General features: G+C 55.0%; 3 protein-coding genes across 3 annotated transcripts; 2 read left to right on the top strand and 1 right to left on the bottom strand.

The window, feature by feature from the left end:
- Positions 1-230: 230 nt before the first annotated feature.
- EI97DRAFT_487118 (amino acid adenylation domain-containing protein) lies at positions 231-12,350 on the bottom strand (the record flags this gene model as incomplete). The annotated part of the gene is made up of 7 exons (XM_033802172.1): positions 231-3,298; positions 3,348-10,203; positions 10,249-10,790; positions 10,827-10,891; positions 10,928-11,029; positions 11,069-11,351; positions 11,408-12,350. 7 exons carry the CDS (start codon positions 12,348-12,350, stop codon positions 486-488), a joined length of 11,604 nt encoding a protein of 3,867 aa, XP_033649168.1. The 3' UTR covers positions 231-485.
- A 201-nt stretch (positions 12,351-12,551) lies between these two features.
- EI97DRAFT_446459 (uncharacterized protein) lies at positions 12,552-13,767 on the top strand (the record flags this gene model as incomplete). The annotated part of the gene is made up of 6 exons (XM_033800028.1): positions 12,552-12,623; positions 12,686-12,826; positions 13,024-13,202; positions 13,237-13,351; positions 13,387-13,459; positions 13,670-13,767. 6 exons carry the CDS (start codon positions 12,552-12,554, stop codon positions 13,765-13,767), a joined length of 678 nt encoding a protein of 225 aa, XP_033649167.1.
- A 623-nt stretch (positions 13,768-14,390) lies between these two features.
- Positions 14,391-15,552, top strand: EI97DRAFT_462676 (zinc binding enoyl reductase; the record flags this gene model as incomplete). The annotated part of the gene is made up of 2 exons (XM_033801292.1): positions 14,391-14,941; positions 15,021-15,552. The coding sequence occupies 2 exons, from the start codon at positions 14,391-14,393 to the stop codon at positions 15,550-15,552; spliced, it is 1,083 nt and encodes a 360-aa protein (XP_033649166.1).
- Positions 15,553-15,572: the final 20 nt, after the last annotated feature.

The following is a 15,572-nucleotide window of genomic DNA, read 5'->3' as shown; positions in this document are numbered from 1 at the left end:
AGCACTACTGTAGATACGCCGCCTGTTTATGCCACAATTTGGACCTCTATGCAAAAGTTTTGATTGAGGCATGATGTCCATGCTTCATTATTCTTGGTTACCCTAGAGTGCTTGGAATAGATTTAGGGCGGAAATAGAAAACAGATCACGTAATCCGGGAGATAGTTCTGCCGACTCCGCCTCACCACCTTGGATCTGTCTTGGGACCTCTTCCCCTCCGCCTGTTCTACCTTCTTTTCTCCACACATGAGCGGGCTCCACGCTTGCTACCTAGCAAAACTTCTCAGCGTTCTTATAACAGGTTGATCGTTCTACACTTAAGAGATAGGAATTCATACAATCAGTTATCTATAGCAAGTCTATTTTCCCACGGTGCACAATGACAATCTGAAAACCAGAGCGAAAAGCCTTATACATTTTACCACGCAGACGGCCCAACGCCAGCCAACAAAAGAAAGTCCCTTATGTCTTTCGGCCGTTCGGTCTTATCTCCTCGATACCTCACCACTCTCCAACGTCATGCTCTGACTGGCAAACAGAAACCTCCATCCCTCTTTCTTCGCCTTTCCAACCCATTCAAGCGCCGATATTCCTTTCATACCGTCCAAATTTACCGTCTCCTGGAGGTAAGCGGCAACCCGCTCTCCAGATAGCTTAATGTCGGCCTCATAAGTCTTTATCCTCAAGTGCTGGTCCATGGGATGCTCGACAGCAGTCGCAGCAATGCCAGAGGCGACATCCTCCATCGGAACAAGATCGAACTCGCCGTTCCAGCCGTCCGCGACAGGATAAACTTGCATCTTCTCGACGAAGGCTGCAAACTCCTGCAAAGCGTCATCCACGGGCGCTCCCGTGGTCGATGATGACACGGTCCGATGGATAACCACTGGTAGATCCAGTTTATGTGCAGCGTGGTGGAGATAGCGCTCAGCGGCCCATTTAGAAGCGACGTATCCATCGCTGCCGTCCGTCGGGGGTTGCGCCGGAAGGTCAAGAACCGCACCGGAGGAGATGAAATGAATAGGGATCATAGTCCGGACGGCGAATTTGACCAGTTCCTTGACGCTTCCAAAATTTGGCTGGCGAAGGAGTTGGTAGTAGTCCCAGAAACTCCTCTGAGCAGCGCTGTGGATGATGACGTCGACCTTTTCTGCCAGGTTCCGAAGGTCACCTTCTAGGATGCCGACGCCGGGTTCCGATAGATTTCCCGGGTACACCTTGATCTTGTCAGACTGAACAGGCAAGGAACGCTCTTTGCCATCAGCTCCTAGACGAACGGCAACGCAGTGAACTCTGGAGACGGCTGGGTCATTGACGAGTTGACGGAGGATGGACCGACCAAGGTGACCGGTTGCACCTGTCAGAAGAACCTCTTTACTACCCTTCTTGCTCGCCTTTCTGGGACCGGTAATGAGGCCAGGTTCAAGTGCGGTTTCCGCTTCCCAGTTGATGGCCTCAACTGGCCTGCTGGAGTCAATTTTCGCTGCCATGGAACCCAGGGTGCTACACTCGAACAACTGAGCCAAGGGAAGGACGGTATCAAAGTCTCGGCGGATTATGGCTTGCAAACTGACGAGGAGTATCGAGTTTCCCCCTACACGGAAGAAGTCCGAGTCGGGTCCGATCTCGTGCAGAGTCGTTATATCTGCTGAAATGGTTTCTTGCCAGAGTTGCAAGAGACGTTGCTCGGTTTCCATGAGATTTTCGGTCCGCCGGGTGTTGTTCGAAACAGGAAGAGGAAGGGCGTTGATGGCTTGTCTATCGACTTTGGCGTGGGCTGTCAAGGGGAATTCATCCAGCTCAAAGAGCTTGGAGGGGCACATGTACTGCGGGAGTGGGAGCCTGGTCAAGAGTCGGTCCAGGAACTCGTCGCGGCCAGCGACTGGGAATTCTTGAGAGAATACAACATGACCCACAAGGATTTGTGCGTCCCTTACAGAGACAACGGCATCAGAAAGGGCTCCTCGAGCCTCTGAAAGGATCGTGGACTCGATGTCTTGAAGGTCAATGCGCATGCCTCTCAACTTGAGCTGCGTGTCGCCGTCCATACGTCCTTCAATGAAAAGCGCACCATCCTCGCGAAGACGCCCCTTGTCGCCGGTAACATGCATTCGACTCCAGCCCTGAGACATATGCGCTGCAGGCGCGAATGGACACGGGACGAATTTCTTGCTGGACAAGTCATCATCTCGGAGGTATTTCGTCGCTAACCCGAATCCTCCAATCGCGATTTGGCCGGTATATCCTAATGGGAGTGGCCGCAGGTTGTCGTCAAGAATGTAGATGATGTTGCTCGGTGTTGTGAATCCAGCGGGAAACGTGCCGTGCGTCGTATCGACTCCAAGTGGAATTGCTATGGCATTCGAAAAGAGTGTCACTTCGGCTGGCCCATATGCGTTGAACAACGTCAGGCTCCGCTTCCTTAACAGCTCGAATTGCTCGACCACGTTGGATGTCATCTTGTCACCTCCACAAATGGCCTTCCTCCACATGCTCCCCTTGAGGGCTTCGCGGTTGCCGTGGGTCAACCAGGCACTGTACTCTGCCGGGGTTGCGAAAGTGAAGGTGATATTCTCCCGCTCAATTAGCTCCGTGAGCCCGAGCGCGTCGGCACGAAGAGAATGATCGGCAATGATCAGGGTGCCACCATTCGCGATGGCCATGAAGACTTCCCAAATCGACGCATCCCACGTGAGTGGTGATTGCTGGAGCACGTTCTCCGCGCGGAAACCGAAGACGTTGATGGTGTCCTCCATCTTGCGGCAAAGATTGGCATGGGTGAGGACAATCCCTTTGGGCGTGCCCGTAGATCCACTGGTGTACACAATGAGTGCGGGTCCATCTGGGCGAGCGTGCTTCGCAATGACTTCTTGTTTTGTCCCGTCCAGGTCCGAAATATCAATGATTCTCGTGCCGGCCTTTTCAAGCGTTGCAGCATCCTTGGCGGTACGCCCATGAACCATTACCGCAGCGGGCTTGCAATGTTGGACAATTGCCACCAACCGTGGCAGTCCAGACTTTATATCCATTGGAACATAAGTGGCACCGACACGCATGATGGCGAGCAGGGAGCACACCCAATCCACAGTAGGCTCCTGGAAGACTCCTACAATGTCATTGTCTCCAATCCCCTGGACCTGAAGCGCAGCTGCCATCTGACGGATTCTCTCGCCCATCTTTTGGTACGAAAGGCTATTACCAAGGGTGTCCTTGAGGGAGAGCCTCGAAGGGTACTGCGCGATCATATCGTCCACGCGATGGACAAGGGTCTGGGGCCAATTTGGCTCCTGCATTGGACCTGGGGTCTTCTCTCAGAATGACCCTTCAGTGAGATGGGATGACCTTACCTTGACCCAGCGCAATGGCCTTGCTAATCTCTTCCTCGCTATGCAACGGTATCTGGTCCACTGTCTTCACCGAACCTGCGGCGAATTCCTGAACGTATCGCAGATAGGTCCGCATGACCTTCAAAGCATCCTCCATGGTGTAAAGTCCTTTCTGCACCATGAAGGTGATGGTTGCTTCACCGCCAGGGTTGTCGATGATATCAAGGGTTACATCGTATCCGCTCCTGCTGATTTGGAAATCCGTCATCTCGGCGACACAGTCACCAAACTTGCGCTTCTCTTGCACACCCTGGCGGTAGTTCATGAAACATTGGAAGAGAGGAGTGTGCGTAGCCGAGCGCGGGGGATCGAGCTCCTTCAGCAAGAGGTCAAATGGAACTTTGGAGCTCGCTAGGGCCGAATAAGCCTTCAACTTTGCTTCCCTCAGCGCTGAAGTGATTGTCTGGCTGGGAACCTGGCGAAAGCGAAGAGGAAGCAAATTAAGGAACACGCCAATGCTGGCTATTGTCGCGCTGTCAAGCCTATTTGCGTCTGAAATGCCGATGCATAAATCGTCGATGTTGAGGAAATGGAAAAGCATCGTCTTAAAGGCCGCCAGGTAGAAGTGGAACGGCGTAATCTTGTTCTTCTTGCAAACCTCCTTAACCCGGCTGGACAGGGTTGATGGGATCTTCTCGTCGACGGACTCAAAGTCGTAGTGAGTCAGGTTCAGGCGAGGATGTTGAGCGAAAGGAAAGAGGGGTAGCGGTTTTGGAAGATTGGCGAACTCTTTTTTCCAGAACTTCAATTCAGGTGAGGAAGTTATGGCGGGAAGCTCGTCGCGCTCTCGGGCGGCGAAATCGGTAGGCTGAATTATGGAAGAAGAAAGCAGATGTCCATTATACGCCTTGACCAAATCGGATAGGAAAATTTCGAGGCTGACACCATCCATAATGATATGATGGTATCCAATAAGAAGGAAATGTTGGGTCTCAGAAAGCGTGAGTAACAGCACCTTCATTGTTTCCCCGCGTTCTAAGTCGAAAGCATGGCTCTTGAGGTCTTCGAATTCCCGGCTAACGTCTTGTTCAGAGGAGATTGTTTTTCTGAGAAGAGAGATGAAAGAAGTGGGTAGTACACCCTGGGTCGGTCGGTGTTCTTCGTCGACAAAGAAGCACGTTCGCAGTGCCTCATGTCTATGCGCGACGATCTTGACAGCGTTAGCAAGATCGTTCACACGAAGAGGGCCCGTGAAGCGTGCGGCGCAGACGATATTGAGTGTTGTCGGATCGTCCAGCATCGCCATCAAGGACCAGAAGCGTAACTGACCGAGAGACATGATTTCCGTCTTGACTATCTCCAGCTTCTCAGCCACTTTTGGCTCTTCCTTTTCCTCCGCTGGCGTATCTAGGGCCGAGGATAGCGGCGTCGCTTCTCCCGAACGGACGGGTTGGTCACTGGATGCGACTCCGGACGGGAAGGACGACTCTGATACAGCCGAACTCGAAGATGTTGAAGTCTTCTTCAGTGTCTCGACAGGCACGTCATCTAGGACATTGAGATTCGGGGTCAGATCGGCGGGGAGATTGTCCACAGCGAAGGCGAGCAGATCCTTCACAGCTGTGCCGCCCAGAATCTTCAATACCGGCATGTCGACCTTGAGCTCGCTGATGAACCAAGAACGAATTTCCACTGCGATGAGAGAGTCGATACCCAACTCATCGGCACCCCGATCAGCGACCGCGACTCTTTCCTCGTCGTTGAAAGTTGTCTGCAGAGAAACTTGGAGCTTGTTGATGAAAGCGTCTTCGATAATCTCGCGAACTTGCTCGCTCGTGGTCGCCGTAGCAAGACGAGCCTTGCTCGAAGCCGTGGCACCGGACTCATTCTTCACTTCTCCTCCTTCCTTCTCAATGACACAGTGTTGGAACTTGGGATCGTCGTACCATTTGGCCTCGCCAGTGTCGACGCTCTTCTCGCGCACTCCCAGCACGAACTCGGCGCAGCTGTTGGAGTTTGGATCACCACCAACGATGGCCTCAGCGATGGCGAGGTGGAAGTCGCGCTCCGATAGCCACCTGTATCCTGCGTTCTGGAGAGCCTTGAGAATGGACTGGCTGGCCTCTCGAGCCACCCAACCAGCACCCATGACGGGGCCCATATGAATGACTGATGCTGGCTTGCCCTGGCTTCGGCGCTGATTGACCAAGGCGGCGAGACACATGTTCGCGGCTCCGTACATTGACTGTCCCTTGTTGCCTCCCACAGCGGCCATGGAGGAAGTCATAATAAAGAAATCCAGCGGCGTGTCAGCGAGAAACTCGTTGAGGAACCTCGCACCATCGACCTTGGGTCGGAGGACGTTGTGCACGTTGTCGATAGCCATGTCCAGAACCAGAGCGTCTTGTAGAACCATGGCTCCGTGGACGATACCCGCGATCGGGGGAAGAGTGCTGTTGATCTCGTGAATCAGTGTTTGAAGCTGGTTGCGGCTGGTGATGTCGTTTGCACGGATTGCCACGGTCACCCCTTGCGCTTCAATGCGTTGAATCCAAGCTTGATCAACCTTTGGATTTCGGCTGGTCATTACAAGGTTGCGCGCACCGTGGTCGACCATCCATTGGCAGAGCGACTGGCCAAGGTCACTGGTGAGACCGAAGAGCACGTATGTCCTATCACCCTTCAGCTTGATCTTGGTTTCGATCGGAGAAACCTTGACCGGCACGGTAGAACTCTCGGCTGTCCAGGAGATCAAGGCTGGCGATGCAGAAATGTTGGAGACGCCGTCAAGCGAAACCGTAGAGAATATATTCTCCAGTTTCTTCGTCTTAGCCTCCACACGCGCTATCGCCTTCGCAAGATCCTCGGCGGATTTGGCGGTTTCTTGCTCCGACTGCGAGCCGGTGGCACTTTCGAGATAGAGAGCCGACGCGGTGTATTGCAGGCATTGTAGCGGTAGACTGGCCTTGATGCGCTGCGATAGCGAGTTTCCATCACGAGTGAGATCCACGAATGATCTCACGTCGCTAGGAAGAGCAGCATTGATGGCTTTCTCCGTCGCGAACGGGTGAATGGCGATCCATGGAGCTTCCAGTGGTTTGACCGAAGCAGACGAGAATGCAACGTTGAGACCGCTCTCTGTCGCGAGTTCTTGCACAGTGTCTACGATGTCTGCATCCGCCCCATGAACGAGGAGCGTCCCGCTTGGCAGTCCCAAAGACACAATGCGGCTTGCAATCAACTCGCTGAAAATTCGCTGTAGGGTGGAAGCCTCCTCGCCGGATGCGACAGTGATCGGATGGGCTACGCTCCTCGGAACTTCGACCAACGAGCTCAGCGTAGACGACAGAGCAATCGTGGTGGCTCCGGTCGCACTATTCCTTCCAAGTACAAGGTAGTACGACCCAGAATTGCCAATCTGCACGGCAGTGGACACCGACAGCTGAACGCGAATTGCGACGGCAGATGAAGGTACACCAGCTGCGGCCTTTCCTTGCTCGACAAGCGCGATACCGGAGTCGGTCCGCTGGATAACGATGTTCTCCTCGCCGACCGAAACCTCCTTTGTGATTGGGCGCCGTGCCGAATTGTAGCGGTCGTTGGCTGGCTGTAGATGCTTCAAGCGAGGAACCAGGAGCAGGCCGTCTTCCAGTCTCAGCTCAGGCTCGTTCAACCAGAGAATCTCTTGATTCTCCGCACCGAGGCTCCAGGAGACGGCAACGTGATGGCGGAGGAAGATCTCGGCGACAGTGCGTGCCTGGACGGGTTCGTCCTCATCTATATCAAGGAGTTGAAGGGATAGCTGCGGCATTTCCAATTGAAGCGATCGCAAGAAGCCGGCCGTCATGTTGGCAAACGGATCGCTCTTCTTGCCACCCTTGGTAACCCACTGTATGGTCTTGGCCTTGGAGAGGAGGGACTGAATGCCACGAAGTTTCGTAGGTGTCATAGCCTTGAAGATTGGCTCATCGAGCTCAGCGACGCTCAGAAGAGTGATCTCTCCAGATGCTGCCACATTGCGCACATCCTCGTATTTGGCGAAGCGGGTGATGCGCGTGGCCCATGGCTTGAGAAGATTGGAGAGCTGGTCGACCAAACGAATGTTGTTGAGCTTTGCTCCGCCAACGATGACGAGTTCGTTCATTGGGTTTACTGGCTCTGGAGCCTGTAGTGGCTCGCGAAGAGTGTTGACCTTATCGTCAACCGCTTGAGTCGCGATGACGAAGCAGGGGCGGGGGAAGATGTCGACTTCTGGAGTGATCGTATCGATGCCGGAGAATCCAGTCTTCTGCATGAGCGTGTGCCAGCGAGCAGGCGACATGCAAGGCGAGTATTTCCGATCAGGGCCGCCGAGCCACCAACCGGGAAGACCACCCATCAAGAAACCAAAGCGCATCGGGCCCTCATCCGTAAGCTCAAGGATCACTAGGTAGCCGCCAGGCTTGAGCAGACGCCTGACATTGCTCATCGTGTAGTCCAGATCCTTGGTGGCGTGAATGACCAGCGAAGCCACAATGAGGTCGTATTTGCCGTCTTCGTAGCCCTGTTTCTCGATGTCTTGCTCGCAGTCCAACGATTTGAAGATCATCTTGCCAGCATACTCACGGAACACCTCCTGGGCCTTTTCGAAAAAGCCGGTTGAGATATCGGTGAAGGTGTACGATGAGAAGGCGTGCCCGATCCGATTGAAGATGCGCTTCGTCGCACCGCCAGTGCCAGCACCAATCTCGAGAATGTTCAAGCGTGGGTTCTTGTGCACCATCTGCTCGACCATGTGCGAGAGGAAGTGGCTATGTTCCACGACGCCGATGGCTTGTTCGTAGAATCGGTTCAAGAGACCATCGACCATCATGTGTTCGAGGATCTGCGTTTCTCCACGAACAGCCGCCGGAAGGTTCTCTCCGACCTGCCGCACCATCTTGAGTTCGATGCTGTCGGGGAATTTGGCCATCATGTCGTACACCTGCTCTCGGGTATTGTCGAGCCAGTGTCTCTCCGAGAAAGGCTGAGTGCTGTCCCTTACGCCGTTGATTACATTGTCGGCGAATTCGAATAGACGCTTGTGGTGCCACTCTGATTTGGCAAGCTCCTCTGGCGTAATGACCTTCTTCAAATTGACGAGATAGAAGATCGAGGCTTGCTCTGCGACGGAGGCCAGCTCCAAGTCGCGCTCAGAAGCCCGGTCTCCGTTGACGGCTAGAGCACCATCTGGCGCAGATACGTTCCATGTCCAGGTGGAGAAGATGGGTCGGTCCTCAGGTGGTGCACCTGCCGTCAAGGGAACGACATTGATGCCCTCGATCTGTAAAATGGTGGTGCGTCCGTCCTCTGCGTACACGTTGACGTCGCCATGGATAGCCGTCGTACGCTTTTTCTCAAGGATCGACTCAAACGGCAAGCGACTGTTCTGTTGCCCGTATGCATGGCAGTGGTTGGGCACAACGCGAATCCGGCGAATGCTAACGGGTACGTGCAATTCCCGCAGGGTTCCATCACCAGGCCAGCACAGAGCCAAGAACGAAGACTGGAATGCGCAGTCCAGCGTCGCAGGGTGGACAAGAAGTCCGCTCTGGTTGTCCTCGGCGGATGTTGAAATCACGCCGCTGCCATATCCGGAGGCTCTCTGAAGGGCAGAGACCGCTCGGAATGGGCCAGAGTACTCGTACCCGAGTTCGGTCAAGGAGTTGTAGAAGAGGGTATCATCCACGGAGACCAGATTCGGCATCGGTGATCCTCGAGACGGCAGAATATCGTCAACAGGAGGGCCAACGGTGACGAGCAGTCTCCCGCTTGCATTGAGGGACAGGATATCGGCTTCCCTGCTCGACGCAGAATGATAGGTAAATTCAGCCGAGATGGTGTCATCCGTGACCTTGCAATTAGGATCGAGGCGAAGAGTGAAGATCACCTCCGCACCGGATCCTTCTTCGAAGCTTATAGCACGGCCGATGTTGATGTCCTCTAGCTCAATGAGCTGCAACTCGCGACCCCTGCATATCTTTCTCGTGGCCTCAATGGCAGTTGACACGTAAGCGGCAGCGGGGAAGACCGTCGAACCTTGAAGCTGGTGACCAGATAGCCAAGGGATCTCCTTTGGCTGGATGTTGTTTTTCCAGCGGTACTCGCCGGCGTTCTCCGAGCATTCAGATCCGAGGAGGATATGCAGAGGTTCGGACCGGGAGCGGAAGACGCGGGAAGCGCGAGATTCGTACCAGAACGCGCGGTCATGGTCCCAAGAGTAACCAGGGAGGTTCTTGAGGATCTTCGGCGACGCATCCGATTGCGAAACCAAGCGTTGGTAGCCGTTGAAGTCTACCGCGGGTCGGCCAAATTGAGTCCACAAGAAGGCGAGGGCGTCAGAAGATGCCTTGACAGCATCTTTTCCTCGATCCAAGACACCAGAGTACGGAATCGCCTCCGCACCCGTAGCGTCAACAATGGTATCGAGGGCAGGGCCCTTGAGTGCGGGGTGTGGTCCGACCTCAAGTCCCGCAGTGAAAGGACCGCTACCCTGGAGAGCACCCTGGACGGCTTGCATGAATAAGACTTCGTTGCACATGTTGTCTGCCCAATATGTATCCTTCAGGAGATCGACCTGAGAACCCTCGATGAGGTTGCCGTCATAGACACTGGAGTACCACTTGCACTTGGCGTTGGGCTGCACGGTGATGTTGCAGCTACGGAGAGAGGCAATGTAAGGCTCTCGGCATGGTTGCATATGGTGCGAGTGGTACGCCTTGTCGACCTTCAAGACTCGAGCGAACTTCTTCTCGTCATCCATGACGAGCTTCGCTTCATCGATGGCTTCGGCATCACCGGATAGCGTCGTGCTGGTTGGTGAGTTGCTCGCGGCGACGCAGATGCGGCCGGCGAAGTCCTCGAATTCGCATAGTTCCCTTGCGTCTTCTGGCGATGTGCCTACAGCCATCATTGCCCCGCGCTTGCCATTGCTTCCAGCAAGCTTGGTGTGGATGCCGCGGTAGTAGGCGATTTTGAGAGCGTCCTCGGCGGAGATATAGCCCGCTGCAAAGGCAGCACCGATTTCACCGGACGAGTGACCGACGACGGCTGCAAATTCTACGCCGGCGCTCCTCAGCATCTCGACCAGAATGACTTGAATGACGGTACAGAGGGGCTGAGAGAGGGCGGCCTCTCCGAGACGAGAAGAGGCCGCCTCAGCGAGGAGCTCGTCTCTGATTTTCCAGTCCGGCCGATCCGGCGCTGGAAGCTGGTCGAGGACCTTCTGGAGCTCGTCTACGCGCCTTGCAGCAAGTGGAGACTGGAGAATCAGGCTTTTGCCCATGCCGGCATACTGAGCGCCCTGACCAGTGAAGACGCCGAGGATGCGGGGACTACTGGGAGAGGTAGAAGTACCCACAGAGGAGTCCTTGGCTCGTTCGAGGAGTGCATCAAGCTGTGCGATAAGCTCCTCATTGTCGGAACAAGCGGGGACGCTTGCCTTCACTGCGAGGACAGATCGACGCGAATGAAGCGTGTGACCCAAGTCCAGGAGATTAACCGAGGGGTTCGTCTTGAGGAAGTTACTGTAAGCTCTGATCGAAGCGCTAAGTGCGGTGTTCGATGCCGCTGAGAAAACGAACGGCGTGAAAACCTGGGCCGAGGAAGCATTGACAAGGGCCGGGGCACTGTAGCTCTCCAGTATGGCATGAGCATTAGTGCCACCAAATCCGAAGCTGTTGACGCTGGCGCGTCGTGGGTGTCCGTTGGGAACCTCCGGCCACTTCGTAAGCTCCAGGGGTAGCTTCAGCTTGCCGTAGAAGGGAGCGATTGCGGGATTCAGTTCGGAGAAGAGAAGATTGGGAGGGATGAAGCCGTTCTGAATTCCCAAGGATGCAGTCAACAGACCAGCAAGACCAGCGGTACCTTCGGTATGTCCAATGACAGTTTTCACGCTGCCAACAAGGAGGGACTTCTCGGAGGTCGACTTATCTCCAAAGAAGGCATCACTGATGGCTTCGGCTTCGACGGGATCGCCCGCTGGAGTTCCAGTTCCGTGGCATTGGACTGCACGTCATGTTAGGAGAATGGGGTATAAAGGTGCCTGGGGTAAGGGGACCTACAGAATTGACAGCGATCTTCTTCCTTCGCGGCGTTGAGGCCGGCGCGTTGGTACGTTTCCAGGATAAGTCTAGTCTGTGCGGCAGCGCTGGGCACCGTAATACCCTTGGCCGTTCCACGACCATCCTGGTTGACACCAGTTTCTCGAATGATGCACTCGATGTCGTCGCCGTCGGCGATAGCAGCGCTCAGGGTCTTCAAGACGATGGAAGCGAACCCCTCACCTCGGGCATAGCCGTCGGCGCTGGCGTCCCACATTCGAGAGCGACTACCGGGCGAAAGCATCTTTAGCTTGCTTTCGGCAATGTATGGCTCCGGACCCATGATGAGATTGGACCCTGCAGCAATTGCTATGCGGGACTCGCCGTTTCGGAGAGCCTGCACCGCCATGTGCACTGCCACCAGGGAGCTGGAGCATGCCGTGTCGACAGTGACGGAAGGGCCGTGCATATCAAACACGTAGGAGATGCGATTGGAAAGAATGCTGCGGGCGGTCCCGGTAGCCATGTGGGTGGGAATGGTGTCGGGATCCCGCAACAGATGGTCGCTGTACTCCTCGCTCATGAGGCCGACAAAAACAGCCGTGTCTGAGCCAGCGACATTCTCGAGAGGCAGACCCGCTGACTCGAGCGATTCGTACACCGTCTCAAGCAGGAGGCGTTGCTGTGGATCAATGGAGTGGGCTTCCGCTCCATTGATCTTGAAGAAGGAAGCGTCGAAGAGCCGGATGTCCTCGGACAAGACATAGGACTCCTGTACGTTGGTAGCGCCGTGATGGGCGCCATCTTCATGGTAGAAACCGGATGGGTTGAATCGATCGGCGGGAATGCGTGTGAGTACGTCACGGGGCTGACGTAGCAGTTCCCAGAGTTTGGAGGGTGACGACGCTCCGCCAGGGAAGCGGCAGCCTGTACCAATGATGGCGATGGGCTCCTTGTGATGCATGATGGCTCGAGGGGTACAGTGATGGTACAAGGGGTAAGACGATCCCACCCAGATATAAGGTACAAAGAAGTTGATTCTCAAGCAGCGTCTTGGAGTTGAGGTACCCGAGCACTGAGTATCCGTCTTTCCATGGGGATCCAACATATATCTTAAACTCAGGACAAGACTCTCGCATCAGCTTCAGCAACCTCTACGCATCTCATGCCATCGGCCTCCGACCTGAGGATTCTCGAACTCGCTTCCAGCATACCAAGACGTCAACCAGCCAGGACAGTAAGCCGCACGGGAAGGCGGTCCAAAATTGGTGGCGTTTTCTCTCTGTGCTACCTACCTAGACGGAGACGCCATACCGCCTCTCCATTGACCGTGCCCCCTCTGTTGAGGCAGAAGCGAATTGTCTCCATGGATCAGCATCACCGAAGTACGAGACAAGATTTATGCCAAGAGCTCGAGATATTATGGCTGGGCATAGAGTAGTAAGACCCTGCATCCCACCTCAGTCCATCTCAGCCTGTCCTAGCTCAGGGATTCTGCACGTTTCGCAGATACGAATGAGATTGCCTGATAGCCTACTCTGGGCTGATAAACCCCGTTTGTTTGGAGGCTTCGTTTCACGGATACGGGGCCTATGGAATTCCAATTCCGCATGCTACATTTCGACGTCTGCTTGCAGGCGGAAGGTATCAAGAGATTCGTATGCGGCAGATGCATGCTACCTCGTACCCTCTTGAGACGCAAGCTTACGCTGAGCCCGATTGTGCAAAACATGTGCAAAGGAAGAGTCTCAGCCAGCCTTGGTAGTTCTTGGTCGCAGCATCATCTCTTCGAGCAGGCCGGCCCAGGCTCTGTAAGGTAAGCTTGAAAAGGATACGTACATGTATCGAAGCTGTGTGAAAGAGAGTGAGCATCGAATCCTCGAAACAAACATCGGTGAAGCAGAAGGGCGGAAGACGCGACTCCAGCTAAGCTGCCAAGCTTCTCGGCCTCTGTACGGAGTAGAGGTCCGTACCCATGAGCGGAAGTATTGCTACCCTAGGTACTTGCACTGCGACGCGGGTCCACCACAATTCCCCGCGACGCAGGGCCGCAGATGGTCAATCGGTGTATGGGTATGTATGGGTATGTATGGGCGTGTACTCGGTCCCAATCCGGCTAATGCCAACGGTCCCACGGTGCCGGGCCGCCGGGGGGCTCGATAAGGTTGCGCTATCCAGCGCCATCCCGCTCGCATCCTTTCGCATCCACTCTTATGTCGCACAAGCTTTGCGCCTTAGCCGGAGGTGGGCCCGCCCGGGGCTTGTACCTACCGTACTTTACAGTAACAGGCGCCACGGAGCGGTACGACCACGCCGTAACCAACAGATTGCCGGACTCCGGTGTCGCAGAAGACGTGCAATTAAGGTTATTATTCACGTGACGTCTAACCGGACGGGGAAATCTATCGCGAAGTGATGTTCACCGGTCGTTGAGCTGAGCAAAACAATTAATTCTTGATCACCATTCGAGTCCCTGCGTCTGCACGGCAATTTCTCTCTGGAGTCCGTCTACTCCGTACGCCGTACCCTACCTTGCATGTTCAGACTTCCCAAGAGTCCAACAGCTTCCCTCCGCTTATATCCTCCCCTTTTTGGAAAAGGCCTGCCAAGGTTTGGTCTCATCCTTCTCCCGACGTTCTGACGGTATATCCAGGGTCCAGCAGGAGCGCTGTAGAACCCGTTCTCACAGTGATGGTTCGATATTTTGCTGACCTCCGCTGCATCTTCCGCCGCCGAGATGACATTGCGCAATCCGGACCCTACGAGTTCAACCCAGGCCTCATGCAACGGGGCATTTAGTATGACACCGTGTCCAGGATTAGGTACATCTGCAGGGAAAGAGAGCAACTTGGCCGCTCTGACTGTGCCTTTTTCACAGCGAACAACCAACCGTGCCAATTGTGCGGTATAAAAGAGGCCGGAAAAGACCAGCGTCTTTCCGTAATCACTCGGCGGCGTCTCCCTGCATCGACGACCCAGTCACGTCTCACGTCTTGTTTGCAGAATGTCTCAAATCCAATCTATTCCAAAGGTCCAAACGGCTATACGGCAGGGTGAGGGGGGCGTCCTCACCATCCAGCGCTCCTCCCCTGTCCCCTCCATCGAGCCCGATCAGGTCCTGGTAAAGACGGTGGCCGTCGCCATCAATCCCTGCGATCACAAGATGCCCACCATGTTTCCATCTCCCGGTGCCACGGACGGCTCCGACTTCGCAGGCATCGTCGTGGCAGTGGGACACGAAGTTACCAAAGACCTGTGTGTGGGTGACAGGGTCTGCGGTGCAGTCCATGCATCCAATCCCATCAACCACCTGTCCGGCTCCTTCGCCGACTACGTTGCTGCCTACGCGGATTATGTGCTCAAGGTCCCGGACACCATGTCTTGGACAGAGGCTGCCGCCTTTGGAGGAGTCGTCTTGGGAACCCTGGGACTGGCTCTGTTCCAGTCTTTGCAGGTACCGGGTCATCCTGAGAATCCTTCCCCGACGCCCTTCTTTGCATTGGTCTATGGTGGAAGCACTGCATCAGGCACCGCTGCAATCCAGCTCCTGAAGCTGTAAGTTCGAGAAAAAGAAAAAAGAAATCGATATTGCGCTGCTGAAAAAGGTATTGATTTGCTGACCGCATGCTTCTAGATCTGGCGCCAGAGTCATCACCACCTGCTCACCGCGCAACTTCGACCTGGTCAAGTCGTACGGCGCTGAAGCGGCCTTTGACTACAACTCGCCCACGTGCGCCGAGGACATCAAGGCTTACACGGGCAACCGTTTAAAGTATGTGCTAGATACCATCACCGAGGCCAAGACCATCAAACTGTGCTACAACAGCATTGGGCGCACCGGAGGTCGCCTAACCGGCCTCGAGAACATCCCCACGGAGCTGACGGACATGATGCGCAAGTCGGTGAAGGCGGACTGGGTCCTTGGCATCACTTTAACAGGAAAGCGGATAGCGCTGGGCAGCGGGTATGAGAGCGCGCCGAGCGAGGACCGGCGTCGATTTGGCGGAGAATGGTTCAAGACACTGCAGAATTTGCTCGACGCTGGTAAGCTGAGGGGCCATCCGCCTAGAGTGATGGACGGTGGCTTCGAAGGTATCCTGCAGGGGGTCGACATGTTGAAGCGGAGGGAGGTGAGTGGTGAGAAATTGGTGTATGTGATTGGCTAGGCAAACCTGTAGCTACGCCG

The sequence above is a fragment of the Westerdykella ornata genome, assembly GCF_010094085.1.
Source record: "Westerdykella ornata strain CBS 379.55 unplaced genomic scaffold EI97scaffold_53, whole genome shotgun sequence".
NCBI classification, from domain to species: Eukaryota; Fungi; Ascomycota; class Dothideomycetes; order Pleosporales; family Sporormiaceae; genus Westerdykella; species Westerdykella ornata.
Note: the sequence above shows the minus strand (reverse complement) of the source record. Positions and strands in the feature narration are given on the sequence as shown.